The 23,489-nt window shown below is 38.7% G+C and overlaps 1 protein-coding gene across 1 annotated transcript in view; it reads right to left on the bottom strand.

Moving 5' to 3' along the window:
* The window catches only part of gabbr2 (gamma-aminobutyric acid (GABA) B receptor, 2), a gene marked incomplete at both ends in the record, with an annotated part of 193,450 nt that overhangs the window by 143,048 nt on the left and 26,913 nt on the right, over positions 1 to 23,489 (bottom strand). Inside the window, one exon of the mRNA XM_079259213.1 lies at positions 2,505 to 2,642. Within this exon, the coding sequence (XP_079115339.1) occupies positions 2,505 to 2,642 (138 nt within the window). The remainder of the gene's footprint in view (positions 1 to 2,504; positions 2,643 to 23,489) is intronic.

The following is a 23,489-nucleotide window of genomic DNA, read 5'->3' as shown; positions in this document are numbered from 1 at the left end:
GTTTTGACTCTTGCTCATTTTCCTATACCGACCTCCTTTACATGGAAGACAACAGTACATAATTCTTTCCTGTATGCATTGTTATGCATGCCAAGAATAAAAACAAATCACTGAGTTATTTAAGTGATCTACACTAAGTGTGTGTATTTCCATTAAAGTGTGTGTACACACCATAATGACCAGATATGTGGTGTGAGTTCATTTTAGTTGAGCCTTTCAATTGATGCTGACTTCATTAGGCTCCAACACTGATTGAATGCTAATTTTATGGGTGTATGATTAAGTCTTTTTTCAAGCATGGGTGTTCTCAGCTTTCTGCTATGCAGATAGTATCTGCCAGCTCCGTGTTTTGATGTGGAAATTATGAGCTTGTTAAGCCTGGCCCGTAAAATCACCATGGAAAATTCGCCACTTCTTTTCAAACCAAAGTTTTGCAGGAGGGATGCCAGGGCAAGGTAATAAATACGCAGCATGACAGAATTCACAGCTTTAAAAACAAATTCCCACATAAATGTGGCACATAAAGGGTCTGGGGTACAGGACTCAAACCTGGCAGTAAGCTCACCTCCCCCCTCGCCTTTCTGTTTGGCTCATTGAGGATCTTCTTTTTATTACATCAAACCCCATTTTCTTTTCCAAAATAAACAAAAACATTATTCTTGACTGAAGCTACAGTAAGACAAACTCTTTCCCATCTCAATTGACATAAAAGTTATGTCTCTTATGATAAAAAAAAAATGCAAACACTGTGTATTGACACTTTTCCTCATATATATATAGTGTACGATTTTATGTAAAGCTTCATACACAAGTATATACATTTAATAAGAGCATTAAGATAAATAACACAGACAGCATAAAGAGCAAACACCAGACTTGCTATAAACTGTCATCCTGCAGATCAAGCAAAAGGTATCTGATGGTTTGATACACCTAGTGTTGTTTTACAGCTCACATATAAGAACTTGCTTTACAAGGACTTGAAATTGCATCTTACATAGAATATAAGCTTCTGTTAGCTGTTACTGTATCTACTTGCAAATACAACCACGTAACATTTATTATGGCATTAGCCAGCATGCTCTACATGTTTTTCCCACTCAAATGCTGAGGCAGTTTTTTCTTCTTTTTTCATTTGAAAAAAGGCTAGTCTTAATTTGTTGGAAGTCTGTGTATTGATAGCCAAAATGACCTTACTTGGTAAAGTGCTCTTTGGGAACGAACTGCACCAAACAGAGTGTTCTGCAAAGCAGAAGATTGCTCCTGTGCCTCTCAGAGGTATCATTGCCAACCAAACAAATAGACAGACAGGACAGCAGACAACACAAACCACACTGACAAAAACTCAAGAGGATTTAAAACCGAACTTGGCTTCGACCCTTTAGAAAAAAATTTAAAAAACATATATATATAACCAGCAACAGCACTACTGAAAGGAAATAAAGAAACAATTCAGTTCAGCAGTTCAGAAACAAAAGAACAATTCGTTTCTTTCATCGCCTCATCCTGCTGATCTTTCAGCCTTAAGTGACCCGAACAAGATATCAAGCAAAAGGGAAAATTAAAGGCAGCAAAATCACAGCAACTGCAAGCAGAAGAAATATGACACGGTAAGTGACATTCAGTTCAAAACGCAGCCTCTTGAATTATGCTCTCTCTGAAGCACAAGCTTCCCTTTTTTCTTATCTCTGCCTGATAACCTGCACTGGGTTTGTAGCAAATGAAATTTATTATTTGGAATGAGGCATTTCCTCTCTCTGATACTTACAAAATGGAGTCAAAGACACTGTGACTTCAGGGGTCAAAAGTTTACCAAATGTAAGAATTAGAAGAGTATAATTTCCATAGTGAGAAATCATGAGAATTTACTAAATTAACAGCAGCCAATGCCTTTTAGCAACAAGAATAATTGAATGGCCACATATGAATGTAGATAATTAGCTCCCGCTGACCTGAGCGGTTAGACTTTTGATTAGTTTGCATATTCTCAAATATGAGAGTAATATGTAGGAAAAAGCATTTAATAATAGGAATAAAAAAAACTAAATAAAATACCTTTTGTTCAAATTAACTTGCATCCTTCCACGTATCAAACCTTTTCTATCCAGGGACTTCCAGCTCACATTTTAAACAAAGGATTTTTCATCATTTTACAATGGGTTTTAAATCATTTTAACTTTTTATTTGATTGTAATATGGACTGGGATTCTGTGGATAAACGCTGAACTGAATTGGTCACTCACAATGGCAAGGTTAATGAAGGATTTGCCTGTGAGTTGGGACCATATTTTTAACCCAAGACCTAGCTGCATACAGCAAAACTAAGGAACAAGAATTTTTCACAACTCAGTTAAGATGCAAACCTGGATTGTCTGACTGCATTTTGAGAAACACATAGACAGCATGTAGCCCCTTGCATAACACTCACACAGTAGATTGCATGTCATTTACATGACTGGCTTTAATATATAAAAGCATGATGACATATACAATAAAACCCCTACCTGGACCAGATTCCAGCCCTCCAAGGACTCTGCAATGATGGATGTTACAGAGGGGCAGACTCCACCGAAGATCATCAGGTGTTTGGGACCGTAGCATATCGCATCAAAGAAGGCCCTCAGTCCTTTGGCATTGTCACACTGTAGAAACGGATAGATTGAGGGGGGAAAAAAGGGGAGAAAAGAGACAACGAGAAGAGAATTTTTAATTAGGTTTTGTAACAGGAAAATTAAGTTTGAGTGAGGTCAATGGAGGCTATATGTCACCCCAATCCAGGAGTGTTCAGTTCCATCCTCAAAGGCAACAATCCTGCAGGTTTTTCATGTATCCCTGCTCCAACACACTTGACTCAAATTAATTAGTCATTGTGCAGAACTACATCAGCTGTTGGACCAGTTTAATGTGAGCCAGGTGTGTAGGAGGAAAGCCTGTCGGCCCTCCAGGACCAACTTTGGACACCCCTCCCGAATGTTTTGTTAATCTTATCGTAATCAGACAATCTGAAATCAGAAACCTTCTGCTTTAAAAATCAGTCGATACAATGTGTGTAAAAGAGGCTGCTGTATTCATTGAACTTCAGTGTACTGTGATGAATGAACTGTAAAATTAGCATACTCTGGTGTCAGCTTACCGCTTGCTTGTTTTTCATTCAAAACAAAATGGCATTTCTAACTTTGTGGAAGCACTGGGGTGCATAGGATTGCAGTTTTGTGTGTGTGTGTGCGTGTGTGCATTTTCAAAACATAATGTAAAACAATGCAGTTCATTGGCTGCAAAAAAGCGATCCTACGCTCTGATCAAGTGCTGCAGAATGCAGCCATTTCACATCACTATAGCAACCGGAGAAAGAATGTGTGAAACGACAGGAAAAAGAAACAAGAAAGAAAGGAAAAAATCTGTGTTGGTTATTATTGATTGCTACATGAGCTGGCTAACTGGCTTTGTTGCGATTCCCTGATTTCCAAAGCTTGTAATGATATTCCAGCGGTAAACACTTCCCCACTCAGTTTTCTGTTATTGCCACTCAATTCAGGATGTTCCTGTGCACAGCTGATATATAGACTAACTGAATGGCAGGTGGTGTGTGTGTGTGTGTGTGTGTGTGTGTGTGTGTGTTTGTGCCTGTGCCTTCTGACACAGTACTTCTCAACTGGAGAGTCATTTGACCTTGTTAGCCATCAGCCAGCAGCTGAATGAGATTTCTCACTGAACAACAGAGCACCCTCCTCAACATAGATTGAAAAACTGAAAATTGAATGTAGAGGAATGAGATTTCCAAAAAGAAAAAAAAAATGGGCTACATGTTGTGATCTGTTAGCAACTTTATTAAGTGCACTGGCAGGTGCAATGGCTGCAGGATTGACACAAGCTTAAACTTGCACTGAAGACTCTTGCAGTCGTCTGTCGTTGCTCTCATTTTTAAGAGGAGGATGATAGTCTTGGAGTCCTTCAATTAGTTACTAAGTTAAAATCAAGGACATCCACAACTTCTCATTCCTCGCAAGTCATTAAGAGCCGATAAGCTGTGTTTCTGCATTATACAAACCATTTTACTGTCAGATTTAATCATGCACACTGATTTAACTCGATTCATTGTGAGCACCTTAAAGATCTTTTAGTTAAAACGTGGACCAGTATTTGGCCTTTTTTTCCCTGCAGATGCCAGGAGAGAGCAATCTATGCTATAACACTGTCAAAAATAGCCTTGATTGCAGATATGCCTCAGGTAAAATGAAAGGGAGAAGATGTGATTAGACACAGTTGGTATTCCTTATCCTGGCCACACAGCTGAATGAAACAGTAGGTCATTAAAGCAAATATGCTATTAGTGCACACTTATCGCTCATTCTCTCCGACTGGCAGAACAAGGTGGGCTGGTATGCTAGGATTGTGACTCAATGGTTACCATGCAACAAAAAAATAAGTGTGGGCAACTAAACTTGTCAAAGTGAACACAATAGACTTGGTGATATAGTAGGTTTAAGCTGATTTAACACGCAGAGTAACAATATGTTGTAGGTGGTTGATTGTTATAGCCCTCACTCCCTCTGCAGCAAAACTATCTGCAGCAACAACAGCTGTTATGAAGAAGCAAGCATGAGTGTGAGAACACGGGACAGTGATTTTAATTAAATGTTCTCATATTTTTAATTCAATAAACCTTGACACACACTGACAAAGACTAAATAGTTTTGCATTATACTTAAATAGGGAATGGCAGATAATGGGGACTAAAAGGGATCTAAAACTCTAAAAATATGATGCTATGTAATGAATAAAATGTTTTGTTGTTTTTTAAAAGAACTAGAATATGTGCAGACGCTGCCAACAGAAATGTCCAAGAGCACTTTGCCTTTTTTGTGTGTGCCCACACAAATGATTCAAGTTAAAACTTGCTACCAACGAAACAAAAGACAAACATTGTTGTAAAAAAGATAAGCCAAAGCTTTGAGCTGTGATACAGGATTTAAGGGGACATTAAAGAAAGAAAAAGTTTGTTTCTTGTGCACACTAGAAGTAGCAAATATTCTTTTCACTTACAAAGATAGCTTTACAGGTCATATCACAGATGTACTATGTAACTTTCCGACCTTAAAACTGCCTCATTGACTTGTTTCATGGCACAGTCACATCTATTATGAATGTTTCTGGAGCTGCACAAGGCTGAAAAGCAACCCTTTCTTCTTCCTGGACGGTGTGTCATGTACCTGAGTTTACCTTTACCCACTGTGTTACACGCTAGCAAGGATATCAACATCGGCCGTTTTTAATGTGCGCCATGGCTGATTCAGCAAAGAAACACAGGAAAAGGAAAAGAGGATAAGAAAATGAGAAGGAGAAAGAGCAAGATAAGACCAGTGTTAAGATAAGACTCCGTTTTACTGGCAGGTAGGAGCTCACAGTCCATGTTGGATGCAAGATGGATGCAGAATTAGCCGTTGAGAAGAGGCACATCACTGAGATTTTTTATTTTTGTAAAATACAATTTCATTTCCATTTAATGAGCTACTTTTAATATGATCTATGGATTTTTCTAAATTTGTACTGCAAGGAAAACAAAAATGAGAGAAAAAAAATCCCATCTGTGCTGCACAACCATTAATCCCATGCTGTTAAAAGGCTGTATCCTCAATCCTGTAGACTCCCAATTTATTATGTAGTAGCCTAAATATAAAAACATAGTTAGGAATCATCCTTAGCTTCTTTAAGCTTGCTTAAGCAAGGAGCACATGAATAGAGGCTGAGGACCCTCAACACAACCAGGTACATATATATGTGGTTTTTTTAGCTTCCCACTCTGCTTTCTTCATCCAGTCCAAAAATAGAGAGCTTTTGTGTCCAAAATACATTACTTTGTGAAGAATCCTGAATCATAAGTATTCACTTCATGAGCTGATCATTTTGTTCCTCTCACCTTCATTCATCCTCTGTTACTGTTGAGAGACACACATGCACACGAGCCCACAATCTGTTGTAACTGCTCATAAAGCCTTGACCAGTGTGTTGTCATGCCAACGGTGTGAGTATTCACACTCTAAGCGGTAGATGAGGGAGGATGCCGCAGCAGGACCCTTGTAGAGATGGTTATATTTAGCCTCTCGTTAGGTAGCACAACCACTCCAATATTAATCAATACCTATTCAGCAACAGAGGTGCAGCAAAGGTTGGATGGACGACGTGGGACAGAGCACAGAAAAGTAATGGAATATAGTGGGACATCAATGGTAAACAGAAATGCAGTTAGTGAAGGTGATAATTGAAGAAGGGAACCAATAACAATTTTCTAAACCGGCCTTTCTTACTTCTCAAATGAGAAGTTTTTAATAAGTTAGATTCACCAGATCTGATGCTGAACACCGCATTAAGTCCATCAGGATCGAAAATTGAATGTATAAAACCCAAATCTATGACAAACCTTTAAACTTTAACGAGGATGAAGAGATCTGAACACTTCACACTAATTTTAAAATCTTTCCACTGGCTTCCAATCAGTCACAGAACCGATTTTAAAGTCTTACTGATGGTTTACTAATCCCAGAACCATTTAATACATCTGTGATGTGAAACTCTAAACCTAGCCAAGCTGTTAGATCCAAAGACTCGGGTCAACTAGTCCAGACCAGATTCCAAACTAAACACGGAGAAGCATCATTTAGCTGTTCTGCTGCCAACAAGCAGAACAAACTGCCAGTGGGGATTAAACTTTCACCAAATGTAGAAACTTTTAGGTTAAAAACATTTCTTTTCTCATGTAATCTGCACTGTATCTTTTAACTTGTATTACTTTAGATTATTATAATTTAATTTATGATTTTATGGAGATTTTGTTGCGTTTTACTCCTCCTTAATGCTGTATTTTCATCTATAATACATTTAATGATTTATGGAAAGCACTTTGAATGATCTTGTACAGGAAATGTGCATTTACAAATAAACTTGCCTTGCTGTTTAAATGATTAGATTCCAGATGTCTAGATTCCACAATGATGATTTATTTGAACCCACATGAAATTTCTTCTCCCTTTTTTGTTTTTCCATGAGTTTATTGTCCTCAAAATATGAGGTTATGTGTTTTACAATAATTTCTGAAGGATGAATAAACAGTGACAAATATCACCATTCAATAACAACAAAAATAGTAATAAAAGATAAATACACATTCTGAACATATGATGATACTACACAATCAAGAAAGCACAGAAGCACTTAATTCTAAAGCAAAGCAGAGAGAAATTCTCCAGCAGTTTATTTTCTTCTCCTCCAGTCTGAAATGTAATTCCTGGCATTTGGAGGCCATTTGGCGCAGATCGATGAGGTTAACGCCCGTAGTAATCTGTTTGACTGCCTTGGGAGATGGCCAGGAAATGTGTGTGTGTGTGTGTGTGTGTGTCTGTGTGTGAGGCTGCAGGCAGGAGGTTGATGGCAAAAGAAGTTGGAAATGGAAACTCAGGGGAGGCATATAACCTGTCTAATGTTGATCCATAAACCAAAAAGTAACTTTTGGTGACCACAGAGTCACACAGGGTATGTGTCATACACACACTAGTATCTGTCTGACTAGACTTTTACAGCCGTAGCTACTAGTTGTACATCCAAGCAGTCTTTTTCTAATTCACTTCATTACTTTGTCTCAATTACATTTATGCCACGGTGACCTTCACAAATAGCAACTGCAATAAAACCTTATTGATCAGTACATGATAACATTGACTGTTGCTGGGTTGCTGATACAAACCAAACTAGAATAAATATTGGGATGCACCTTCCTCTGGTTAGTAGCCACAAGAAGCTTTTTGTATGTGTGTGCACATACTATAATTTAACCATGCATGTTTTAAAAAGGTCATAATTTTTTTAACAAGGCGCCAGTAGCTCAGAATGAAGAGCAGTCGTCTTCCAACCATCATTTCCACATTTTCCTCTGACTACATGCCTCAGTGTATTTGGCCAAGACACACCAACCTGGGTGAATGTGATATGGAGTGTAAAATGCTTTGAATGGTCAAGTTGGCTGGAAAAGTGCTATAAAACAACAAGACCATTTGCCAACAGCAGTTGGTAAGTCAACTGCAATCTTACATAAAAATCAAACTATGCAAATGAATTAAAAAGAAATATGTAAACAGGAATAATATCTTAAAATAAAGTATGTTAAAGATACAAATTATATTATACTATTACACTATTATATTACATTTCGATGATCAAACTCATTTAATGGGGTCAGTGTGTAAAAATAAACTTAATTCTTTCCCCCCAGTACACTAAACAGCCCTTGCTGCATATTTTCATATAAATTCAGGCAACATATTGACAAATTTTAAATGCAAATTCTCCAATCTTCCATCTCTATATGCATGACTCTGTAGAGACAGACAAAGTGTGAAACTGCATATTTTATGTCTGCATGTATATTTGTGTGTATACATGTGTGATCTTATGACAAAAACAGGAGATGATCAGAGCACCAGGCTGAAGCTAACCATGATGAAATGTCTTGTTAGTGCTGCAAACAGAGGCAGCTGCACCTGTCCCTCACCTAATGGCCAATTACTGCCCCCAAATCAGCAGCCTGAGGCCCAATCTTGCACATACACACACGTGACAAAAAATGGAGAGCAGTTGAGAACCACACACGTGAACTGGGAGGAGAGCCTGAAATGTTACCAGAGACTGACTGCTTTGTCTAACACATTAGGTTTTTCATGAAAGAACCAACAGTAGAGATGGCTACAGCACAAAATCTGCAAGAATCTCTCATGCCTCTAGACCCTCAGGTCACCAGTCCATGCGGTAGGCTATGGACTGCCGACCTGTCCAGGGTGTACCCTGCCTTTCACCCAAAGACTGCTAAAATAGGCTCCAACTTTCCCACGACACTTTATTGGACTAAGCGGTTAGGATATTGTATAAATAAATAAATGAATGAAATTTTTTTTTATATATATACATATACATATATATATATATATATATATATATATATATATATATATATATATATATATATATATATATATATATATATATCAAATTGAAAAAACCAGAAGCACTCCATATCAAAATCTAAATACTTGTTCCTTATTCCTTTTTAGAATTTAGAATTGAAAATGTCATTAATATCTGTCCAAAACTTTGGAGTAATGTTGCCAAACGGACAGATAGATACTGAATATATGACCTCCACCTTGGTGGAAATAATATTTAGCAGATTACAAAACTGTATCTACACAGTACACCAAATGCTTTTTTTAGTCTGAGTGCGGTAAGTTTTTGAATGACAACTGTTTATCTCTTCTTTATTAGTGTTATTTTGAATAAATGCTACTCTTACTTGACTAAGCTACAATCTATGCTTCTCTACCTGATTTTAAGTAACACATAAAATCTCCATAATGTACATATAAAGTTTGAGAAATATATCAGCAAAGAATTCTGTCCAACATGACGTCCAACAGCAAAAGCCTATACCACTGTCAATCTTTTTATCTGCTATTTTTTTCTGGTATAAATTAAAACTGTGCTCTTTAAAAAAAAAAAAACAAACAAAACATGCAATGTCACTTTTTTAGTTCAATGCAGCTTACACAACTTCCATGTTTTGTTTTTGTTTATGTTGCTTAACAATGACCACCTTCTAGATCCCCAAACCAGGAGTGGGAATGTGGCCACATTGAGTCCAGCAACTGTGAAAACATATGTTGGGTGTTATAATGCTTATAGAGTCAGCAGAGTGCAGCCAATAGGTCAGATTCAAAGAAGATTATCTGTTTCTCCATGTATAAAACCCAAATAATCCTCTAAACTCTGTCATAGCATTCAATACCAGCTACCGTCACAAGCGGAGGGAGAACTAGAGGCTTGTTGTGTACATGAGTCAGCCTTCACAGATGGGTAAAAGTTTGCTATGTCATAGAACAGGTCATGTCAGAAACATTCACTTCATATCATATATAAAGTTCCTTAGAGGTCACCAGGGTCTTTAATCTTTGATTTAAGGTCAATGCTCCCCTCAATGCTCACTGAACTTCAACACTCGCAAGCTCATCTCTCCTGCTACCATCCATACACATAAGATCTTCAAGAAGCTCCAACTATTTGTTCCCCATCAATGAACCCTGAGGCAATCAAGAGCTCCACTGGCATGTAACGCATCACCCACCAAGCCTTTTCTCTCTCTTTCTAAATGACCAGAAGGACATGGCTGACAGGCTATTCAGTCTTAGAAAAACAATGAAAAAGCAATAACCAAAGCTTTCAGAGAAAAATAAAAACAGGAAGAAAAGAATCAGAGAAAGAAAAGGAAAGAAAAAAGCTGAGCCGTGTCTCCAGCAACATCAAGACTGTTGTGGTAACATTTAAACAGTAGTCTTTGGAGTACCTGAACAGAATACACACTGAGTGACTGTGGATGAAGTAAACTGAGAGAAAGAAGGAGTGATTGAGTTGGGTTTTTTTTCTTCTTCTTCTTCTACAACCCTTCACATTTCATGCATGCCACACAGAGAGCAAGAAAAACTGAGGAACTAACCACTTGTCTGGGGAGATTTTGGCCTTTAAAATCCACTGCGACAGACTGACTGGGCTGTTCAAGCTGATAGCTGTTTGCCCTCCATCTCCTCCTCCCTTCATGCAGTCTGGCTCTTGTTATTACACTCAATCTATCCCTCACTTTCTGGAGAACTCAGATGCCCACCAGGATAACCATGATGGCACTTTGGAAGCCTCCTCCGTGGTGAGAAGTCTCTTTCACTCGTCCTCGCTTTCTGTCACTCCCACACAAAATACTTTCCCCTGAGCTCATGGTTCTTCGCAAATGCGCAAATTCACCAGACAAATTATCATTCTAACATAAATGCATGCCAAAATACAATCTTTGACAAACACACAAACAATAATGCACATATTAGCTCGCTCACAAGTGAGAGATAAGCTCAAATTGGCTGGTGGTACTAAAATCCCAGCGAACACATTGCACCTTTATTAGCAATCTGTGCAGTGCAGAAAGCAGACACCGTGTTAAGCCTATTACAGAATGTGCTTTTGACAAGGCCTGACAACAGCTGGAACATGTTGTGCTACCTAGTGAGAGGGACAGACCAAAATTATATCCCCACTGAGAAAGGTCCCTGAGGAGACACTGGGCTGAAAGCAGAAAAGAGAAGACGAGAGGCTAGAGGGAACCAGCAAGATGATCTGGCAAAACGCAGGAAGCCTTCTGTTTTCCATTGTTTGTTGTGTTCTTAGAAGAAATCTTGCATGGATAGTAAAAATAGTCTGAAAAGGTATTTATTTTAGGTAAACATTTGTTTCTTTAGCCACAAAAAATGCACCATCTCAAGTCTCACTTCTAGAAATATTATTCAGAACTGATCAAGTTTTTAACAAATGCTTTGGATGCGTGTTTAAAGCAAATGAATGAAGTGAATTTTATATCTTCTGCATGAAAATGATCTTACCATCATGTGGCACGCTGCTTTGAGTCAGAGTTACATTTTCAAAATGAACAGCCTTTCGCAGTCTTGTGCAAAACTTGATTGAAAATATCATACAGGCAAGCCTAAGTCATCTTATAAACTTCAACAGCATTTTTTCCCAAACCAAACCCTATATTTTGTTCGTACATCTAATCAAAGGGCATGTGAAATGCATACTTATGCCAAGTCATAATCTCTATTAACCCATTCACAAAGCTCTAAAGGAGAGATGCTCGTCCATGATCCATCTGTGTTACATGTGACATCAGGATGGTCCAGTAGACTCGGTCTGATTGGGGACTCGGTTCAGTTGTAGGGGGGTGTATCCATGTAGACCAAAATCGTGTTCATGCTGCACTTTGGTCAAACGAACATAACTATTAGAGTAATATATCTTTATTCTCACCAAAAGTGGCACTGCACTGCTATTTAGCAGAAGAGAGAACAAGACCCGCATGTAGAAGAAAACTGATGCGAGTTAGACATAGAGCACAGGCTACCGCTGTTTTGGATTTTTATTTGTCTCATGCAAGTATACTGTAGAAATACAATGCAACAATGGACGCAGTATGAACAAAAGACAAGGCAGAGGACTGTTAACGTGATCGCTACGTAGTTACCCACGATGCAATACTTCAGCAACTGCAGAAAGTGACTTTTTTTGTCGTCCACTTCCTGTGTTTGGTCTGCTTGAAACGGACCGAGACCTGTGTTTGTAGGCAGACAGTCTGCTTCTTTGATGCGAATCAGAATTTATTTGGCGCATTCACATTTCCCCAAATGAAGCAGACTTTCCAAGCAAACAAACTCTGACTCAAACCAAAAAGGCTGATGTGAAAGTGTCCTAAAAAGGAAGCCTGTTTTTACTGTTTTTAAAATTTAACAATATCTTCTCTCTTTTTCTGTGATTTATAGTGTGAGGATTTATAGCTAATAAATATGTGTTTCTGTTCAGGGAGAAAAAAATCATTTGACACACATTTGTAGCCTTAACCACAGCATTCTCAGTAAAGCTTAGCATCAGCATTCAGATGTTGTGTTCCCATCAGTTTCACTTTAAGCCAAAGTTGATAATGCCTGATGAGATTTCAAGTCAAATATGCCATTTTGAAAAGAGTTTTTGAACATGTCAGTCTCTCTCAAGTTGCGTTAGTTGAAGTTCAGAAAAGGAAACAGAGACTTTATCATTGTGTTGTGATTGTCAAACTTTAACTGAAGTCTAAACAGCAACTGCTTGAAAATTACAGCTAAAACCAAATGTGTTATGCACATTAAAATAGAAGTAAATTGTAAAAGATGAGTGGGCAGCGCCACTGTCACATATTTCTAGTGGGTTTTAAGACATAATTGTGCAGTAACACTATGTCAAATGTGCAAGGTAGTGACAGGAAAGGTAAAAGACAGGGTGTGTGGAGAGCATGTAGGAAGAAGAGAGAGCGAGAGAGTCCATCATCAGGTCAATTGTCTCTTTTCTCCAAAGGTCTTCCCCTCTGTCTACATATTCAGTAAAGTAGAGCAGGAAAGGTAGAAAAGGGTGAAACAAAAGAGGCTGATTCTGACTGACAGTAAAACGCTGTAAATGCAGCATTGAAATAAGATGCGTTTTTATGAAGCTACTGGTTGCGTGTAAGGTTGCAACAGGAAGGGAGAAAACATTTATGCAAGTCTGTTGGCACTGTTTTTGCAGTAAAATGCAGTATAATGACTTCCTCATCATTTTTTCCCTCAGTTTTTATCACTGGCATCATGACCTAAAATAATTTGATGAATGAAATGAAAAATTACAAGCCTTCAAGTCACTTGATGGGTTGTGTTCAGATTTATAGGCTGATACAACCCATAAACTTCATACCAAGAGAGCAGATGAAGTCCCTCATATTTCCTGTCAAATGGGGGTATAAAAGCCCGATGGACGACAACTGTGTTAAAGTTTTAATGCAATGTCCCAACTTCCCAATGTGAAAACTCTTGCAGCACAAATAAAAAAGTCCTGCTTAATGTAGGTTATTTCTGACCGCTTAGAATTGTCAGTAGCTTTGCTGCATAAAAGTCTACAAGAGTAGAGACCTTCACTCTATATTTGAGATGGGAAGTGAAATATAAAAATAAGAAACATTGAAAAATACAAAGCAGGAGCTAACAGGTCTAAAAATATGCACAACACACCTGTCTCAAATTAGACAGTCAGTGTGCAGCATACGCACATGTATATACAGTATGTGTATACATGTGTATGTATATATGCAGATGTGTACACGAGTATGTATGTGTACATGTCCATATCTATTTTTTTAAATTATTTTTTTTTTAAATTGAAAACTGAAATTTAAGGGATTTATTTAATAACTGCAAGGAAGAAAAGATTATGATTGTAATGGGGGGCAGGAATAAATGAGCATTGCTTCATTAACCTGTTGATTAAATTGTGGGGTTTTTTTGTCTGAAATAAATAAATCTCAATATCGATATCAACTTCATTGGCTGTTGGATCCATTTAACGTAGGCCAGGCGTGTTGGGACAGAGATACATCAAAAACCTGCAGGACATCAGCTCTCAGGGACCGACTTTGGACACCCCTGAGTTATTGTTTCCATCTCTTTTTACCTATCTTATGTGAGGGTATCGCTGAACAATTCACAGTGATGAATAATCTTATGTCCTTTCACCTCTTTGTTGTCAACTAACTGAGCAACATCAGCACGTTCTGTCTTTCAATTGCTTACGTTTTTGTTATGCCCATAGCGTGGCACACGTCTCTCAACATCCACAGTTTAACTTTATTGTACAATAAACTGTTTTAGCCTTTAAGTGATTTAATTTCTGAACTTTAGCTATTTTTACATTAACTGTTTATTTTTGTCTGCTTATAGTTCTTACATTGTAACACAAGAATTTTCCAGGTTGAGGACGTCAATCTTCCCCAATCTGGGAAATCACCATGTTTTTAATATAAATAATAATCTCATTTGCTGTTACAGCAAGAAGACATAACTTGCCTTCCACATCATCTTGCCTCACTTGAACTTTGCTCTCCTCATAGCTGAGTTGCCAGTTAATACGAATAGTTAATACCAAGACGCTTTTAAACTGCATAGAAGTTGTCTTTAAAGGCCACTTTGCAATAATAAAACAAAGATTTAGGCGATGCTTCTGTTGCACGTGCCATGGTCAGCTGTTTCAACTTACCAGTATTGACTGTGTGTCATTATGTCTTATATTTCCTCTGCTGTGATTGGATGGAATGGCATGCTGGGATGGACATAAGGCAGAGGTCGCTGCCAAACTCTCCACCAGTTCCTTTTGGTTGTTTTGAGTTGGGAGTCTCCGGTAGTCCAGTTTTCAGTTTTGGTTCTTTGGTTTGATCCTCTTTTTGTTTGGGGAGCAGCCCAGATCCTACAGCCCATTGCGTGGCTGGTTTGAGACTACTCCCTAGTTTTGCTTATTTTGGGGCTCCCTTTTCCTTTAGTTACCATGGTTTTGTTTAATAAAGGTTGTTAAATGTAGCTTTTTGGTGGCGGTCTCTCTTACATCTCTCTTATGGTTCCTGTTCTTGATTGTTTATTGTTTTGTTTGGGGACCGTAACAGCTTATTTTAATAATGTCTAAGTAGGGAATGGAAAAAAGCTCATAATTCTATTGATGCCTGATCAGACCTGACAGGACAGACATTTACAGAGTACTCATCGGTCTTCAAATAAGAATGACCAACTATTGATAACTTTTAAATCAAAATCAACTCCTTATTCCACAGTCTGGGAAGTGTAAGCATGGTGGATTGCTGAATTGATTTTTTTTTCTAATGTGAGTCGGTGCAAGGAGATGTGTGTCCCTTCGTCGTCTGTGTGTGCGCACTGCACGGGATAGAGGAGAATACACTTCAGGATGTCTCTCGCTGCAGCCTAAGGATTCTTGTGTCCATGCACATCAATCTTGTTAAAGCAGAACACTCCCTCCAAGGAATCCTGGCCTTGTCTCTGTTTGGGTTTTGAACCTCTCTTCTATTCTCAAAACCTTTGTCCAGCCATTGCCTTATTCTCCATTTCATCCTCATCATTATTCTTTCCTTTTGAATCTTTTGCACACTCAGTCTTCCTCTCTGACAGATACCTGCACCTCTTTTCATCCTTCAGCAAGTTTCTTTCTCCAGAACCATTTCCCACTTCTCATTTATTCCTTCTATCTCTTTTCTAATCTCTCGTCTTCACATAACTAAGTTTTTAACCCTTTAACTGCCAGCCCTTTTCTTTTGAAGCAATAATTTTTCAGCAACTATAATGAATCTCATAAAAAAAAAAAAAACATCTCTACTACTTGACTTGGACATGTAAAGCCAAAAGTGTTTGTCATTCCACATCTGTTTCAAGTTTTGATCATATAACTATTGTTACTATATTATTAAAATGACCGTTCGTTAAATTTGTTAAAACTAAATGTTGTAATAATATTTTCCCAAATAAAGGAAAATAATGCAAGGAACATTTTTCATGTGCTTTTTTGACTTAATGCAAACATTATGGTTGAAGATTATGACTGAATGTATTGCATCATTAGTACATCATTTCAGCATTCTAATGTTGTTTCTCAGTCCAGTCACCATGATAAGGAATTGCCCAACCATACAGAAAGATTCAACTGAAAGCAAAACTCATTATCAATCATTTTTATTGGTTTAAAGTGAAACTATGATGTGCATTTCAGGCTAATTTATTTTTATTTCTGAGACCAGAAGAGCTGGGATTGATCGAGTTATTGTCACAAATGGCTTTATTTACTTCAGACCGACCCTCTCCGTAGGCTGTCAGATCAGCCTGTGGGCAAAACGAGTGGATTGAGACTCTTCCGCATTAAGCCCCGACTCTCCAAAACGACTGAACGGAGAGAGTGCTGGAACTCTAACTCAAATTCAAACATGCGTTTAGGTGATAAAAAACAGTGCCGTTCACATGTCTGATGAGGATTCAACACTGTAACACTGTAGAAAGCTCAGAAAACTTGAAATCCCATAATAGGACCCCTTTAAGCATATCAAATACTGTAGCTGTAGCACCGAGGACAGCACAGATGAGGTTTTAAAGTTAATGGATAATGACACCATGAAAGCATGAGAAGGGTGTCACATGCATGATGAGTATTTTTGTGATTTATTTTCATGTAATATTTATTGCCAACTTCATTTTGTAAATAATTCAAACTATGGCACAGAATGCGGCTCTTTCAGTTTTCATCTATAGATTCTGTGGGTGTTCTCAGGCTGAGAGACTGCTTTGCCAAAAATACATATGCACTTGCTATGGCTGACACATGCAGATGTGACTACACACAAACATGATGCTCTGCGCGATTCATCAACCAGTGCATATTTAACCAGGCTGGGGGCCATGCCAACAGTGTCACAAACAATCATCAATCATGAGGAGCTACAAGCCCCCCCACACACACATGCACAAACCATTCAACCAGGTGGTCGGCTCTTGTTTCACAATAGCTCATTTCTGGCTCAAATAAACACTTCATTTGAAGGCAGTGACTGTGAGGGCTTGTCTTTTCTAATGAATCGCTTATTGACCAGCCTTTATGGAGGTGACTGGAAAGCCACTAGAGCCCCGCCCCTTTCTGCCACCCTACAGAGCAATGATAAAGCAGGAATGTGACAGCCAGGGCGCTTGGACAATGCCATCTTGTTTGAGAAGCTGACATACAGAACTGTTCTGTAGCGACCAAAAAGAGTAAAGTGGTGACAAAGATGTAAGAGAGCGAAGGAGTGTGGACTGCTCAGGAAAATTAATCTGTGCACAAGCCTATGTTGCAAAAGAAAATTGCATTTTTTTTCTGTTAGATAGGGAGAAGCTGATGCTGGTCTTGTGCTTGTGTGGGTTTCTGTGAATGTGCTCGTAGCTACAGACAGCCAAATGCCATTTCAGCTGACTCGTGGCAGGACTGTTGTAGGATGTTTGAAGACTTTTCCATTACAGAACTTTTTTGAATAAAACAGACAGGCTTAAAGAAGGCTTAAACTAAGATGCATCCCATGGAGTAGGCAGCACACACCAATGCAAAGGTAAGATTGGGCTTAAAAGTGGGCAAAGAAACTAAAAGATTTGCTTATAAGCCACATCCGTTGCTCAAATACCAGCAAAGAAGAAAGAAAATTAAAAAAAAAAAAAAAAAGGAGTACAAGGGCACACTTTGCACACTTCACTTTGACACAAAAAGACAGAGAGTGAGAGACAGATTTATTTCTTTTTGTGGCACAACGAGTCGTCTGAATTCTACAGCTCTCTAAGTAGGTCATGCAGCCTTTTCAGAGTTCCACTCCTCCCCACGCTGCATCAAAAATGCATAAATCCCTGCACATTCTCTCTGCTAGCAGCTTCCCAGGCTGGCTAAAACGCATCTTTAGAGATTCTAATCCCATCAAAGGTGGTTCTGCTGGTATGTAAACACAACATGGAATAAAAATGTGATCCCTGGCTGTGGAAGTCAAGGCAGCTCCTATTTTTATTTTTATTTATTCATTTATTTTTATTCACTTGGTCAATGTAGCTGTTGACCAAGTGAATAAGGTGCAAGTTTTGTGGTTATAAAATACAAGTAGATTTGCTAAACGTCAGATTGATTAAAATGTGCGCTGAGCTTATTTGTTCCCACCAATATATCTATGGCCTAGCTGGAGATGCTATCTCTAAAGACACACCCCTGTCAGATGAGGTGAATGCCGACAGAGTGAGAACATGTAAAACAAGCTTTGGAAAGCCCCTCTGAAACAAGACAAGCAATAATCATATACTTGGCGTACTATATTGTGAATGTTTTCCTTCAAGACCTTTTTGCTGTTGTAAATTTGCAGTTGTAATTTAACAGTAATTTAAGATGTATATCATCCAATAATTAAATCAATTAGAAAGTATGTTAGTTTGACAAGTAATAGGTTTTTTTTTGTTTGTTTGTTTTGTGTTTTTTTGCATTGTATAGCTGTCAATGTTCCTGTAAGTGTCACATGTGAATGTGGACCAACATCTTCACCAGGGCAAATGGCGGTTATACTTTTATGGAAACTCAAACAGCTCTCTTTCTCTGACTGGGTTTAGATTTCATCCAGACATGAATAATTTAGTAGATCACGATGATAGTCTTCCTCTGTTACATCCAAATCTTTGACCACTATGCCACCCGTGGGATCACAAATGACATTCATCATCAATCCATACTCTTCTGGACGCTCTCTTTGGTCTTCTGGCCAGAACCTCCTGAAGGTTCCAAAAACTCGTTTTAAAACTCGTGGTGACCTGTCTTTCCAGTCTGTTGCTCCCAGACTCTGGAATGAGCTGCCTCTGTCCCTTCGTGTGCTTGACTCTGTGGACTCTTTTAAAATGCAGCTAAAGACTCTACTGTTTAGAAGAGCTTTTGGTTGATTCTTGGATGATTTTAATTCTTGCTGATTGTTGCTGATTGTGTTATTGTACCCATTTTTATGTACAGCACTTTGTGATTTTTATCTGTGAAAAGCGCTTTATAAATAAACTTTACTTACTTACTTACTTACTTACTTCAATGACTCTTCACACCAAGGTATGTTTGTCTGTTTGTGAGTGTGTGTAATTTGAGTGTGGGTAAATGGTTGAATAATTTAAAGGATAGCTAAGTACCATTTCTAAATGGCATGTAATTGTACGCTGTACAACTTTGAATGCATAATTTCAAATATCAATCAATGAAAGAGGATCCTAACCAGTTTTACACAAACTGTTTTTACTGATGATGTAGCCTACCATGGTACCTTTTTTCTTTATTTTAAAAAGCCATTTTGAAATCATGCATTGCAAAGTTCATAAAAATGTCCTTTTTGCACCGCCCCAAAAATTCCTTTATGGCTTGATCAATTAACTCAAAAGCACTTCAGTTTTAAACATTGCAACATCCATACAAATTCTGTTTAGTTTTTGACTCTCAAATATGTTTTTATTTTTGCTGTTTTTTCTTTGTCTTTTTTTCCCCTTTGAACTACAGGGGGAATCAGCACTGCACCACAGCTGAAAGAACAACTGTCTTCCTGTCAAAGTTTAAGGTGAAAGTACTGAAAATATTTTGGTAAAGCAGAAAACTTTGTCCCTGGGAAATGAATACTTGCCAGGATGTCAAAATCTAATATTAATGAAGACAACAAATACAATCTCGCTATAAGGGCATTGCCTTAAAGAAAGGCCTAAAGCCAGCATTCAGCTCCTCCTCATAAATAAATCAATTTCATCTTTAGCTTCTTCACATAGAAATACAGCAAGACTGAATATGGGAAAGATATGATGTGTCTATATGTAGAGGGAAAAAGAGAACATGTACATTCTTCTCACAGCAACCCGACATACAATAGTTTATAAAGTTGGCTCAGGTTCAAATCTTGATCATTTGGGTCTTCAGTTACCTTTATGCAATATTCTGAGACGCAAGAAAACCACTGCAGCGATGGGGAATGACAAATTTACTGCAAAGGGACACATCATGTCCCACGAGCTGGGAGCAGACCTTCTTATTACAAAAGAGTGGTATGAGAGTGCAACAAAAAGAGGTTGCATACCGGCACCTGATCACGATTAATTTGTAAGCAAATTATAAAGTGAAAGAGACTTGATGGAATATGAATAAAGCTGTCGTAGGATGAAGCAAACAGTTCTGTCTGTAAAGCAAGGACTCAGCTGATGCTGAGAGGAAGCGATGAACGCTGAGGTCGCTGAATCCTTTCTGTCTGAACATCATCTGTAAAGGAATTTCCACTTGATATGAGAACATGCTTTTCTTGACATTTTCTAATGAGTTAAAGGGAAAAATAACAGCCCTCTGTATTCTCCATTTCTAGCTGTGATCAGAGCAATGAGAGCATTGCAAAGGAGGGGTGGTGGGTTAGTATGACAAGATATAGTATGTTGCCTGGATATGAGGGCGAGGTAGACCTCTTGTTATGGATATATTCTGGTCTTACCTCCAGCATGGCATGGATAGCCCACATTTCTAAGATGTAAAGACTTTTTCAACAATGCAATTCTAAAATCGGAGGTAACAAAATAGTTTTCATTTCATTGTTGTAGTACTGTCCTTAAAACTGCACAATATATAGTCTTATAATATGCCTAAGCAAACCAGATCATAGAAGGCAAAAACTGACTGGGGTCTCTGAGAAAACCCAAAGATTTATAGTTAAATTCAGGAGGTGTTTTGCCCTGATAGCAGCCATTTTTGGTTTAAAACTCTCAAACTTTTACAAAGCAGGCAGCAGAGCTTAATGAGTGCTGCTGCACAGAACACCCCTGCTCCCTTTTACCTCCACTAGACCTTACAATAATTACTGGTTTCTTTTCTCTCACAGCGAACCAAAAACTCCTCACATGTAACATGTCATACAAAGACCAAGCAGCGACATTGAAATAATGACACCTCCACATATCTGCTGCCTCCTTGTGTTTGCGACTTTTTCACTCTGTTTTTCTCTGAAAGTGTGTTTCAAATATGCTACGGTTTACTGAAGAGAGAAAAATCAAGAAATCCTGAACAGCAAGTGCCCGAGGGTTCACTCCTAATTGACCCGACTACTAGTGAGCCAAAGCAGTTCATCGTAATTTGATAAAAATAAAATAAAATAAAAAAAAAAACACAAAATAGAAGTTTGCCACTCCAGGCAACAGCCTTTTTATAGTTTCACTTAATTCTCAGATGGCCTTATAGCAACTACTTATAGACATGCTCAATAGCCTCAAGCATCTGTAATGAGCTCATGTGGAATGCCATATAAATCTAAAGAGCAATAAAAGATAGCACCCATCATGACAAATAGATTATTAAAGAAAAAGTTAGGATAAGAGAAAGGAAAGAAACAGAAATACTATATGAATGTACATGCTTCTGCCTATCTGCCCACATGATTGCCTGTGTTCAAACGCTCTATTAAGCGCCTGTGTTTCTGAACCCCCTCTCTAAGAAACAGCAATGAATAAAATAACAGTGGAGGAATATGAACTACTTCCTCTGTGAAGACTTCAGGCAGACTTCAGGCAGACTTCAGCATGCACCAATGCCTCCAAGATAGCTACACGTTTGCCCTCCCTCCTTGTAAATACAGTGAAAAAGCACACTGCAGGTATAGAATACAGTAGATTATGTTATGAAACGAAGTTTTTTTTCATCTAAATTTGCTGGGTGGTTAACAAAAGAAGGGGGTACTACTATTCCCCCCCCCCCCCCCCCCCCCAACACACCAGAGCATGGAATATAAAACCTACTGTGCTCAGAAAAACATGTACTTTAAAAATGTTTTTATGTGTGCGAGTGCGTGTCTGATATTTCCCAGAGGGAATAGGTCATCTAATGTGCTTACTGATCCGATCAAATCTAGAATTTAAAGCTATTGCAACATTTAAATAGGCTAAGAGCGCCGAGTAAAAAGAAGGGGATTTCTGTCTAAAGCATCATTGGATATAACTGTTATATAGGAATGATGATAAATGCGATGGTGGCAGAGGAGTGTGACTCTGGTGGTTCTTCTTTCATGTGTTTGATGTGTCTCCAGGAGGATGGCAGCACCCCCGGGGGAGCAGGCCAGGGGCAGAAGGCCTTTGATGAGGCACCTCTACGAGCTGTGATCAGATAAAACTGCTTCTGTCTCGTTCACGTCTACCCATAGACATTATGCAATAGCTCTGATGGCGGGATATAGAATAAACCAGGCAAAATGTTGAGCTTATGCACAAGTACATCATGTGGTAGAGAAATGCAGGGCAGCATTTTTGACAACTAATTTTTGAGTTTCTATAACGGTCGAATTAACTATATCCCTGCCTTTTCACTCGAGTATCATCAGATGTTCCATCTCCATATCTAATCTTAAATTGGTTCAAGAGGTTTGCATTACAAGACAAAGATGAAACATGAGGGCTCTTTGATGACATTACAATGACAGTGGAAGCTCTTTGGTCCTCACATGGGTACTCCAGAGTTTTGCATGAGTGGAAGCAAATGGCTGATACAGACATGCATAGAAATGATTAAAAATGTGCTCTCTGTCAGAAATGATGGCAGGGTTGAAGAGCAGAAGTAAAGGGGGGGAAAAAATGGCACAAAAGAAGAAGGCAGAATTCAGCCATGCCAAATTGATAGTGAGTGAGAAATGAAGACGCAAATTGCGGCAGGAAGCGTGACAGAAATGGCGGGAGCACATGTGAATAGGAAGGAGAGAAGGAGAATGAGAAAACGAGCAAGGGAGGAGGCAGAAAAGTTCCATCAGTGTTGCGATAATGTGGGTAGAAAGCAGCGCGTGGGCAGACAGTACATAGCAGAGAAGAATGCAGAGGGAACTGGCTCATGACTCTCTCTTTCTCTGACTCCCTTCACATCAGCTCATCCACAGAGAAGCAGGATGAGCATGAGACCGTTCCTCCTTTCATGTCTCCACATTCCCGCAAGCAGCCACAAACCACTGGTAAGATATTAATGGCAGCAGTCATTAGGGGGGAACTTTGCCTGCGATCGTGTATTTGTGTGTACAAGTGAGTCATTCAAGTCATGTCAATCATTGTGGGGCAATCCCACCCCTCACTTACAATCAGTTTCATCATTGATGCATGTAATGAAATGCAGAGCAGGGTGGCAAGTTTACTCCTAACATCTTAGCATGTTCCCACATAAACATTTTAAAGCTCATTCACTGTCTGCATAAGCACACATACACCAATTGATGTTTCTCTGTGTTTCCACTGGTCGCCTTGGAAATGGGATTTTCGCGCACATGCCGGTCGGTCAGCCTGCAGCACGTTGCTATGGCAACAGAGAACTTGTTGAAGGGGTTAACTGCATCGCTGGTATTTATGAGAGAGGTTTTCATGTGACGGTGTTTGCAGATTTGATTTGGCCCATTGACAGGAATGTGTGTGCGTGTGTGTGTGTGTGTGTGTGTGTGTGTGTGTGTGTGTGTGTGTGTGTGTGTGTGTGTGTGTGTTTGTCTGTGATCCAGCATGCACTGACGT

This window comes from Telmatherina bonti (genome assembly GCF_933228915.1).
Source record: "Telmatherina bonti genome assembly, chromosome: 19".
Lineage (NCBI taxonomy): Eukaryota > Metazoa > Chordata > Actinopteri > Atheriniformes > Telmatherinidae > Telmatherina > Telmatherina bonti.
This window is presented reverse-complemented; position numbering and strand designations above follow the sequence as displayed.